The sequence below is a fragment of the Myzus persicae genome, unplaced genomic scaffold, assembly GCF_001856785.1.
Source record: "Myzus persicae strain clone G006 unplaced genomic scaffold, MPER_G0061.0, whole genome shotgun sequence".
Lineage (NCBI taxonomy): Eukaryota > Metazoa > Arthropoda > Insecta > Hemiptera > Aphididae > Myzus > Myzus persicae.
This window is the reverse complement of record NW_019102414.1, coordinates 455,680-468,366: the sequence shown is the minus strand read 5'-3', so window position 1 is coordinate 468,366 and position 12,687 is coordinate 455,680. Positions and strand designations below refer to the sequence as shown.

At 29.9% G+C, this 12,687-nt stretch overlaps 1 protein-coding gene across 1 annotated transcript; it reads right to left on the bottom strand.

Annotated features, from left to right (window-relative positions):
* Nucleotides 1-4,961: 4,961 nt before the first annotated feature.
* Nucleotides 4,962-11,080, bottom strand: LOC111032058 (mitochondrial glutamate carrier 1-like). Its single transcript, XM_022312242.1, has 8 exons — nucleotides 10,498-11,080; nucleotides 7,146-7,172; nucleotides 6,698-6,832; nucleotides 6,487-6,633; nucleotides 6,284-6,420; nucleotides 6,009-6,194; nucleotides 5,792-5,948; nucleotides 4,962-5,728 (listed from the first exon to the last, which is right to left on the bottom strand). Exons 1-8 carry the CDS (start codon nucleotides 10,527-10,529, stop codon nucleotides 5,587-5,589), a joined length of 963 nt encoding a protein of 320 aa, XP_022167934.1. The 5' UTR covers nucleotides 10,530-11,080; the 3' UTR covers nucleotides 4,962-5,586.
* Between the last annotated feature and the right edge of the window lie 1,607 nt (nucleotides 11,081-12,687).

Below are 12,687 nucleotides of genomic sequence, written 5' to 3'. Positions count from 1 at the left end.
CCATAGTCAAGCCTTTAAGGACTACGATTATTACATATATAGTAGTAACCATAATACTTATTTTATTTTAAGGCTAATTTATTACTTGTACAAAAAAATAGAGCAATAGAATTATCGTAACATATCTATTAATACATAATTATTATTTATCCCTCATAATCAGGTCTTTCACTATATCTTTTCTATATGGGCTCCAGGGCATATATAGGCATAAGTAGCAATGAGCGCGCTGATTCGCTAGCCGGCTCTACTGCCAATCAATCCTATTCGGGCCCCTTGTGGTGTCCCTATACTGATCTAGTCACCATACATCGAACATCAATACGGGAGCTATGGAAGTTGGAATGGGATTCCCTTCTAGAGTCCTACGCTGTATTCTATATAGGTCTTTATTCAAAAACATACCCACCCAAGTACCCAACCATGGTTTCAATCGCTAAAAATGAGCCGTACTGCCATAACCAAATTCACCAGATTGCGCACCGGCCACAGATTACTACCACACCATTCTTTTAAATTGGGACTCAACAGCAGTATGTATTGTCCCCTACCCAACTGCGGTAGTGATAACTGTGATTTCCAAGTTTCCAACACCTACTCTTGAATTGCCCATCTCTCGCAATCCAAAGATCTCAGTTAAAAAGTCTCTTTTACACCTTCGGTACCTACCTATACATTTTTCCCTAGTTATACACACACTAAATTTTATAAGACAATCAGGCCTACAAATTTAATAGTGTGAGCTTTACAAATATCATGTACCTATTTATATAAATTGTAATTGTCGAGATATCATAATTTAACATTAAAATCTCATTAAATAAATAAAAAAAAATTATTATTATTTGTACTTGGTAAAGATTAGATTATTTTTAAGTTTTTAAATATTGCATTACTAATTTTATCTTATGTTAAGAACAAAAAAGAAAATATGTAAATTATTACAAAAAATATTACGTTAAAAATTAAAATCAGTCGTAATATTAGAGTTGAAAATTGATTGGTGAATAAATAAGTTTAACGATAAGACACGGCCAGCCGAAAGGCACAATTACGAGATTTTTGACTTACATGCAAAAAGAAGATCCAGATCCTGCAGTTTCGTAAAGAAAGGAAAAGATTGAAGAAGTGTGGATTGAATTTGATCACGTTCAAACGGTATACTTGAATTGACGGAGGATTCAAACGAAAATATGACTTATCGCATAGAGTTCGAAGATATTTTATACTTTAAAGCCGCAGCCCGCAATAGAAGCAAATAAAATTATATCGCTGTCAATTGTAAAAGAGGCGCTTCATCTGAACGAGAAAGTGTGGCGATGGCGAGCTTCAGAGGGTGTCGGCACCGATGCGGTCAAGACATGTTTTTCGGTCGGCACCTCTTTCGCGCCATTTGCGGTCAATTTATTTCCATTTACCTGACTGTACAATTTGGATGCTATATATGTATAATATAATACATAAATGTATTGCAGTAAACTTAATTTGTGCCAATATGTATATATTTACCTAGTATTTACTATTTAATTATATTTTAACTTCCCTTCACACTTTTCAAGGCTTAGGACTGACAGAATTTTTTACTGGCGTGTTTAAAAGCTTATTATTATTATTATTATAAATAACTCACATAATAATATATTTGTCAATCGCATTACATAATAGGGGTCTCATTTTTTTTAAAAACCTTATTACTTATCATAAAAAATATACATAAACATAATAATACATTTATCGATCACATTACGTAGGTATAAACATAAAATATGTACTAATACTAACATACATGATACATTACCAATAAAGGCAATAAACATATAAAGGTCTGTACATAAACATAACCTTATTCTAATTTTTGAATAATAGCTATTTTTTCAAAGCATTTGACTAAATCGTTAAGAGTATCTATTTCATATTCTATTTCATATTCTATTTCATATTCTACTAATGTTTTTTTTTAATTCTTTCGTCTAATTGTATGTGTACATCTTTTTTCTCAGTGTACCTTCCATATTTAAGTAGCTTCTTGCATATAAAAGTTCCGAATTATCAGCTTCCTTTTTAAGACAGCTATACAAATTCTTAAACGTTGGTCGTGGTGTATTTAATATTTTATTAAGTTTACCATTCCAATTTCTAACCCTAGAGGATTGCCTTTAGTTGTCTCTAACACTTCAAATGAATTATTCATTTGAATTTAAATTTTAATTTTAACACTATAACACTGTAATAATGACAGACCGAACTGTACCAATGCGTATGCAATACTAAAAACTGAGTAAATGTTACCGACGACGTTTTCGAATAATAATAAAACGTACAGATATATTAAATATATCAGACGTTATCGCTTTATCGATTATGACATCGAATGACGAATATGCATAAACAACCAAATGGCTGTACCACAAACCGGTTATCGGTTTATCCCGTATAAATATTAGTAACCTACTTGGTACCGCGAAAAAATAACCCCGGAAATTTAGACCCCGAAAAAATAACCCCGTGAAAAAATAACCACGGAAAAAAAAACCCCATATGAGATTATGAGACAAAATGTATAACATACCCATTGCCCATTGGCTATTACCTACGTGCAATTGTTATATCCCCACAAATAACGTTAATTTTAGATTCAAATATTCAATGATAAATTATTGATTACCTACGATAAAAACGATTCAGAGCACGGCCATATTGATCAGATATGATCTGAAAAAATTGAAAATTTGTTTTAAATTATTATTATATTATTGAAATTGTATTGTATTTTTTCCGTGGTTATTTTTTCACGGGGTGTAGGGTATACATTTGCACCAACTTTTTTTAAAACGCCTGCTTTAATAACCTGCTTTAATAGCAATACAAATATCTATACCTATTTTTTTTTCTCATTAAAAAAAATTATTTACAATCTTTACAATGCAATTAGACATTAGTATAATGAGCAAATTTGATGAATAGTTATTGACAGGAGGTTGCATCTATGGGCAGGCACTCTTCAGTGCCACCTGACCTGCAGGTACTTCTTAGGTATTTTTTTTTTTTTTATCTTGGTAGATACTTACTATTTATAAATATAGGTTACAGGCAGTCTTTGCTCAAAGTTGTTTTTTGTAGGCAATTGCCAATTATTGAATGATTCATCATTGAATTCAAATTCACCACATAAATTACAATGTACAATTCACGATGTACACTCGATACTTAATGTCCCTCTATTTTGTTATTAAGTTGCTTATGCCTTATTTAATTATGATTTTTTTTTTATTTTATAATCATATTGAAATAATATGTGAATTATACACATGAGAATTTTAAACCCAAAACTGGGAATGCTAAGCTAAAGTGTGCTTAGCGCCTCCTCAAAAAATACAAGGAAATGGCACTTTTGTGTAGGAATAAATGTTTGATAGCTTTTATAAAACCTACTGTTGGAACACTAGACTTGAGAAATGAATAATAATACTAAGTAGGTTAGGTAGGACCTACCTATCAAAGTAAAACTAAATTTATTTTTATACTTAATTCAATCAAGTATGGATAATAGATTACTATGTAAATATGTAATTCAATATTGTATACCTCTAATACTTTAATGCCCATTAATTTTAGGCGGGTAAGTGATATGAAACAAACATCATTGAGATAATGGAGCTACATAATTATATACCAATCATCTGGGTCATCTGTCAATGTCATTGTTATTAACTAGTCATTTTTTGTACACTTAAAATTAATTAATATCAACCACTGAACGTCGACTCATTTGTTAAGTTGCTCTTGTGATGTAGAAATTACAATATGTTCTTAGTTCTATTGATTCACATTGTCAGTTTTGACCATATTCACGTTGTGATTACTGATTCGTGAAATGTTGATACGATCTAACAATTATATTGTAGATTGCATAATAAGAAAATGACTATAATTTATTGTGGTTAGTTATTTTAGAGTTTAACTCATATTATATACTTAGTTAAATCTCCTAAAAGGATACATAAAAGTTTGACTAATTTAATTATACATATGGCACAAAATTAAATTCCATGAAGGCTATGTACTGTGTAGTTCAAAGCTATTAAAAATAATGGATACTTTTAAGTTTGAAAGGTGATTGCTGATATAGCACTTCATCACATACATTTGAATATGGTGATGAATATTTAAATTCTAAGCTCTAGATTCTAGAGTATAATTACTTTCTTCTTATAATTTATGGAAGAAACCAATACATTTTTCTTTTATGTTCTTAATTATACAGGGTGATTTACCAAATACACTTATATTTAGACATTTATTTTCTAGACCATGTTCTCAAATTCTTGAGATACTTTCTATTATTATTAGACCATTTTTATAAATTAATATAAATTGCTAATATTTTCAAATGACTATAGTCCCTCTATTAAGAAAATGAACATACCTTGTAGCACTATAAATCTCGAGAATTTGAAAATATGGTCTTAAAGTATATTTCTAAACCCTTAAGAAAATAATTGTTGAGCTAAAATGGTTTTATACCAGCAGCTAATAATAATAATAAAAAGTATATTTAAAATTTCCAATAAACAGACTTTTAACAACTGTATTATTTAAGAAAAAAGGTGGCATGCTTGGTGGAACACCTGTATATTACAGAATGGGAAAATATGTTTCAATTTCAGATTTGTATAGTACAAATATTAAATATAAAACAAAAACATAGTGATGAATTGTATGTGAGTGATCTCACTCTTAATATTTACAAGAATTAAAAATGTTTTTATTTGTTTGTTGTGAGTCTATAAAAGTTATAATTTATTGATTATATAAATAATTCCTATTTTGCTCAAGAAATGAATAAGTTAGTAACAGAATAGTTATATATAATATCCAGTTTTATTCGACAAACTCAAGTTTATAGGTAAGTGTAAAGGTTTTAGCATTTTATCAAATAAGACATATAAACAAAAACATAATTATTCAGTTAATAAAGTTAATTGTCAAATTTATTATGGTTGTAAGACATCATTAAAATAATTAAAACAAGCATAATACTACATCATTAATGATAGTAAGTAAAGTATAAAATTTGGCATTAATATATAATCACGGTTACATTGGACACGGAATGCATGACAACACAGGTAATATTTAAGTACACAAATAAGATAATGTCCATAAACAATCACAGTTAATTTCAACCTTAACATTAGTAACATATATTTAAATGATTGTTTTCATTTAAGTTAACTACTTTAACTATTGTCTATCATAGTATCATTAATGGTTTTTTTTTCATAAAAATATTTTAGAACGACTTAACAAATTGTTTAAGCCAACAAAAATAATAAAAACAAGAAAATCATAACAACCCTGAACTGTTATTGGCCTCGGAATCAAATAATTGAACAATGATATTTAGTGAAATTTGGTAAATGGTTTGAAACCGATAGGTACTAAATTTGAAATTCGTATAAGTATATAACTATGCCTAAGAAATATGTGAAAACGCAAAAAATGAGCTAACAATAATACTGTGTAAGGATAAAAGTGAACTAATTGCTGATACATTTTTATTGCATTACACTGAATATTGCCTCTTCATTTTTTCACGCCCATAATTCTTTCAGCTACTCCTAAATAATAAACGGTTTGTGCGATTCCAAAAAGTGGTGCAATCACTATCATTCGACATGCACCGCCTCTGAAGAATGCTAAAGGACCTTCATTACGTAATGTTTTCCTAGAATAAAGTTAATATAAAAATATTTAATTTTTTAATTTATAATTATAAATATTATCTTACGTAAAACAGTCAACAACTCCTTTATATTCTAATTCGGCATCAGATTTTTTAATAGCCTGTAACCTAGTTTTAATCACATCAATTGGATTCACAGCTAAAGCAGCACTTGAACCAGCTACACAACCTGACACAAATGAGCACCAAAATACTGCATCACCTGATAGACAAAAATCACAAATTAGATTAAAAAATGCATGTGGGGAAAGTAAATGTATACCAGAGCCATCCTTTTTACGTGGTCCTAAAGCATTAAGTCTAGCAAACATCGGAAAGTAAATTATGGAAAATGTTACATCACGCATTCCTGTAGCTCCCACACCACGGTAAAGACCTAATAACCCTTTAGATGCAACTAATTCTCGTGCCAATGATGTAGCTGAAACTTTTGGCACAGTTTTTCCTTCTAAAAAAGTTGATAAAAAAAAAAACTATTTAAAATTAATGTCAAACACCAATTTTTATTAACAAAAAAAAACCAATAGTCGAAAATACCTAATTTAGCTTGTGCAGCAACTCGTCCTGCATCTTGCATTTGAATTTTCAATAATTCCATAGGAGTAGTAACAACAATTTGAAAAAGCCCTGCACCTGCACCGGCTAACATTTCGCGTATTAACGTTAAAGGCTTCCTTAAAAATGAGAGTTTTTAACGTGTTTCTTCTGTTTTAATTAATAATTTTTTATATTATACATACCCAGGTGTTCCCAACCAATATCGAAATTGATCATTGGCAGCTAATTTAATTGCTTTTTCTGGAGTAATTAATAAAATATTTACAGCAGACCCTCGATACATTCCAAAATATCCTTCAGCAGTATACGTCTTACGAAATGCATCAAACCTATAAATTAAATTAAAAATATTAATATAGTAAAAAGATTATTATTACTTTTGTATAGTCTTACATCGATCTATACATGAAAGATCCATCAGGACCTGGCTTTTGATTTTGAAGTCTTGTTTTAACCAAATCCAGTGGGAAAACTATGGTTACTCCAATAATACCAGCTATTCCTCCATTTATTATTTTTGGTAATAATCTACAAAGTATTTAATATTAAGTATACTATATTTAAATAAATATAAAATCATAAAAATATATTAATAAATATCTACTAGAATTCTTTGGTACATATAGTACAAATTTCAATATCAACTATATTTTATAATCGTTAAAATCATTGATAAAACTCAATTTTAATCAAAATTAATAAATTATTATGATTGTAATTATATTAATGAAATATAATTTTACAGTTTTCTTTGTATTTAAGAAAAAAACAATGTTCCCATAGAGTAATGCATATTAAATTAATTAAATCAAATTTAAAATATAAATAAAACAATACTCACGAAAAACGGTTTGAAGATGGAAGTTTTCTGAAAAAAATTAAAATATATTTATTTATTTGGTATAACATGATAAAAGGACACACTGGACTATCACAGTTATACAAAAAAGTAGATAAAGTAAAAATATTCAATTGTACATTTAAATTAACAAAGTAGGAATATTTTCCTACTATGTTTTTTATCCTAACCTAATCTAACAATAAACTTGATTAATTTATAATTTTTAAATAAGAAAGAAAGTGTAATGTGTATTGATTCTCTATAGCTACAATTTGGAGTTGGGAATCGACCATTGGATATTTGGATATGCAATCTTCAGTTTTACACAGAGTATCTAAAGCCATGGTAGGGTTGACGGTTTTTTTTTTGGTATACCGGTTTTTACTCAAATACTGCTGCAACGGTATACTGTAATACAAGCGCATACAAGAAAACCGTAATACTGAAGAACCGTTTGGTGAAAGTTTTTGGGTATACCGACCCTGATATAACCTAAATGTTTTTTGATGTGTTGGTGAAAATCAATTTAAAAAAAAAAGGCTAAAGAGGGAAGGTACTCCTTTCATCTATCTTGTCTTATTACAAAAGGATAGACCCTTATTATTTTCATCGCCTCAATAGTATGATTAAAAAAAAAAAAAAAATAAAACTTTAATGTCTTCCTGTAAATGGAAAAAAATACATCTCCTATACTTTGTATTATCATTTTTTTTAAATAATGTAATTTCTTCGCCACATCCTCTATATAATAAAATAATAAATATAATATAACATATATTACAATATAATGTTTTTTAAAAAATTGTTTACTACCTCAATATACCGTTTCAATGTTTATCAATTTTCCAGTACTACGGTATTACGGTTTTTCGGTATATACCAGTAATATGATATACCGTTTCATGCTGGTACCAAATCTAATACCGCAAAACCGGTTTCAAATTTCAATACCGTCAACACTACCTCATAGTTTATAATTATTTGATTAGTATTATTTTATTTATAAGAATATACAAGATAATATAGTGGGTAAGGTTCAGCCAAGTAACTACCTATTATCTATACTAAAATTCTGATCCAACTATAATAATTCAAACCTGTTAAGATATATTTTAAAATTAACAATATTAGCTGCATAACATTAACATATAAAATTGAATAGGCACATGTAATGTATTGCTTCAATTATTTAATTTGTAAATATAAGCTACAGTTAACTATGTTTTATTAAAATATAATAGGAAAATAATGAATAATGATCAATGCTAAGAAATACATTATTAAATTGACCTTTGTTGGTAAAAAATATAGGAAAATAAAGTGAAATATTAATGGTCTTTACAAGTTATAAAAGTAGTGCATTTGATATATATAATACCAGTTTAACATGCAAGTTAGTGTAACAGGTGGTTAGATATTTTATCATAACAAAATACAATTCTAAAAATTTGAAGTTTTTTTTAAAAGTAAATAGTCCATGCTGCCATTATTAATTAAACTCTATACTATGGTTAGTACATAAGTAATGATTATTAAAATTGGCTGTGTGGTTTCTGTATTATCAATGTAGAGAAATAAAATACCATAGGTAGTTATGTTTCAGAATAATTAGTAATGTACCTTCCTATAAAGCGAGCTATAAAGATATGTAATATAGAATTTTATGAATAGCAATTACTGATAAAAAAGGATATACATTTCATAGACATCTATAGTGGCAGGTCCAGAAATTAATAATGGGGGGAGGATTAAAATGTATCCAATAACAAAAAAATTTAATTAATTTAATAAGATCAAGCCTCTCAAGGGGAGTATTTACCCTGTTACACCCCCCATAGACCTCCCACAGAACATTTATCATCTAAATAGCTTGGGTTGTCACAAACAGATTTAAGATCAATTATTAACTAAATAATATGTATTCAGCATTATACGATATATAAATTAACCAGGTAATTGTATCTATAATTTTAAAAGGTCAAGGAATCTACTTAAGAAATTTTTTTGTAAATTTAATAAGTGTTTAGTTTTTGAATTATTTGAATAAGAAGATAAATAAGTAATCAAACCTAGCTATTAACATTGATATTGTAATTTGATGTATAGATATATTGATAATATTGGTATTATTTAAGGTATCTACAGCCCTACAGGGGAGTCACCCAATCATGCTAACTACCTTCCTCTTCTTCAAAAATACAACTAGGTAAAGATAATATAATATTTTACAGTAAGAGGGTTTTTATTTGAAAAACAGAAGTTTGAATTGCTATAGGCCAAAGTATAAAAAAAATCATAAGAATTTTAAAGTATAATTTTTAAATACAATAAAAAATTCAAAAAATCAGAATTTGAAGAAATTCTTTACTAAATTTAAGAATGTACCAAGGTGATCATGGTTGGTAAATCACCCAGTATAAGTATAACAGACAAATTATAGATAGACAAAAATGTTAATTCAAATTAAATCTAATTAACTATATACAAAATAAATAATCAAAATAATTGTTGTAATAGATTTAAAAAAATGTTAAGGTCAATCTGGTAAAATTGATTCTATAAATACCAATATTGATAATTTATGATGAGTCCACAATTAAAATGATGTAGGTACCTAGTACCTACCTATAATTATATTTTAAATAATTTAATAATTTATCACCAAATGTAATAAGGAATTTATGATTTTTTAATTGAAAACTATTAAAATATCTTCTATTGTAGGAACCTGTCCCGTCTAACTACAAAATTTTATTTTGATAATTCCCATTTGATTGACCAAATATATTCATAGACACAATACATGTTAGTTTTTAATAGGTATTAATGCCCTAATGACAGTAAACTTGTTTTGTTCATAAAAATATTCAACAACTATCTTGGACATGAGATAAGGTAAACTCGGGTAAACTTCTATTTTAATATTTAAAATTGAAATATTCAAGTGGTACCTAAGGGCTAAGACCTGAAAGTAATAGTAATTTACCAACCAATTTTAATATCCGTTTATTTTCTAGCAAACCTCTAACTCAAATAGTCTAGCCTGACATCGGAATGTTAGTCAAATGCAACAAATTTGAGCTCATTTCCATATTAGAAGCTACACCGTTCGTCACACTTTTCCATATATCGACCATCAATATTTACACAACCAACGATGAACGAACTGTCAAGTGTTAGCGACCTATGAAGGTGCGAGAACAATATTATCGCACTACCGTCACTCAATTACGCCTACCCACGTAAACGTAAATTGATTGATATTCGCGACTCGCAACATGATAACCAAGTGTTTCTAAGCACACGAAATAACGACGAAGATCGGACATAATATGGGCGCAAGACTACTCACGTTACTTCGGATTGGAGGGCATTAGACGCCATGGCGAGTCAGGAGTTTTGGAGACGTCGATCAGCTGCACGTCATGCACCGCGTTTGGACGGATCGCGACTGTCGTGGACCGTGGTGTCTTCGTGGTCATGGACTGGAGTGGCCAACCACCGAGAGCAGTAACAGCCGCGGCGAGCGACAGACCAAGTACTGAACTAAAGTAACCGGCGACTGCCTCCGGCCGTGACGAGTGGGTGCCGACTGCGGTCGCGGTGCGCACGGGAGCGGCGACGAAAAGAAACGATATAAAATACAATACGACACTAATTCGTTTGTCCGTCGGCGTCGTGCTCGGCAATCGATATGCTTGTGTGCAAATGGTTTATTACGCAACGATAAAACGACGTCCAATTTACGAATAATTACCAATTATCATGTCCTACCACGATGAATAGGTATTATAAACGCGGCGCACGTTCTCCCCGACAACGGATAACCCGCCGCCGGCTCCACACACCGGGCACGGCGGAATCTTTTACAATATTATAATCTATGTTCTATTACAATCACAGTTTAATAATATAATCTGTGGTTCTATATTGTTGCGCGTCTGTGGTCTGTCGTGGTCGGACCACGGCGTTCGCTGATCGTCGCAAAACCATAGATTAAAGAATGCGCAACGAGACGATGTACGTCGTCGGGCGGCCGTTCTCCAATCTCCGCATAGATAATACAGAAAATTATGTTACGTAGGGTTCTCGCGCGAGTTTACCGCCTTATAACACGCTCTAGTGGTCGTATCTGACGTTTTCCGAACATCGTATGATAATTTATTAATTTCATTGAGTTCGAAGCGAGGATAAAAAAAAAACTTGTAAAAAAGTTAAAAACTATAAAAGTTCTTTTGATCCGTAGTTCGAAGGAAGAAAAATGAAATAAAACACCGCTAGATTGTACCAGTAGGCTGTAAATTGGTATGAGATCATAATATATTCATATTATATTTTACTCAATGTCTCAATCATAAATATTAAATGAGTGTAAAGTATAACATATTATATAATGGTCTCGATGCACGAGATTGTTGAGATCTTGCCGCTCTCTGGCATTTCGTCAAAAGTCAAAATATAGGATACAATTTGCACAACCATTATTTTATACTTCTATGATTATATTTCAAAATATTAAAAATACCTATATTTATTCAGATATTCTATTCCCTTTTTTGAACATTCTCATTTTTTTTTATTATTATTTACGTCTAGATGTAGCATTATTCAATTTATCAATTAAACAGGAAAAGTATTTAAAATACATATTTGAGTAGGTATTTACAAAGTTTATTCAAGTACTTTGCGAGACTGAATTTATCACTGACGTCTGATACCTTGAGTCTTGAAGAGGCTCGAGCTCGACCTTGCCGCGGCTATCGTTTGGCCCGGGCTCACGCTGTTACAGGTGAAATATTGAGATTCGCCCACGTGGACAAGTGACAACTGACAGGCTGTACCGTGTTCCGGCTATATTATTAATATTGTGAAAAATATGAAAAATACTGTATTCTTAAACAGTTAACGATATATACCTATGAGATAAATCCTAAAAATAAGCAAACAGGACTAGCCAATGCTATGGTGGCGTATATTTACGATCTCCTTCTAGGAAGTTTAATACCCATATCATAATAGGTGACTGCTGGCTACATATTACTAGGAGACCAAGGCCCTACGGGTTCACTAATATGAGACAACGTGTGTCATGTTTTTCCATAAAACATGGCGTATTGGCGTTGGTTTATTTATTTATCCATAAACCATAACGTTTGTTGTTTACCCTCTTTTCAAAGGTTATCTAACTAATGTCAAAACATTTTTGTGTCGGAAAAAAAGTGTGATTTAATTCCAATGATGAAATTAAAAATTATATACATTTTCAAAGCAAAAACTACTTAGGTATGAGGAACATTGTATAACATTCTATATTTGCATTAACTATTAAGTTATCAAACTTTTTTATTTAGAAAAAAAATTTTCTCAAGTTAAATCCAAAAGCTATTTTAAATGTTCTGCAAATATTAATTAACAAAATATCTTCAAAAAGTATATAATATCTAGAAAATATATAATAAATAATATAATATATTTGGCCAGAATGCCAAGTATTTACAGACTTACAGCTATTTTATTTTGAATTATTATTAAATAAGAAAAT

Coding starts and splice junctions, on each gene's coding strand:
- LOC111032058 (XM_022312242.1), bottom strand. CDS start 10,529: ATGGCGTCTAATGCCCTCCAATCCGAAGTAAC. Junction 6,833..7,145: donor CCATCTTCAAACCGTTTTTC/GTGAGTATTGTT, acceptor AATACTTTGTAG/ATTATTACCAAAAATAATAA. Junction 6,421..6,486: donor TATTGGTTGGGAACACCTGG/GTATGTATAATA, acceptor CTCATTTTTAAG/GAAGCCTTTAACGTTAATAC.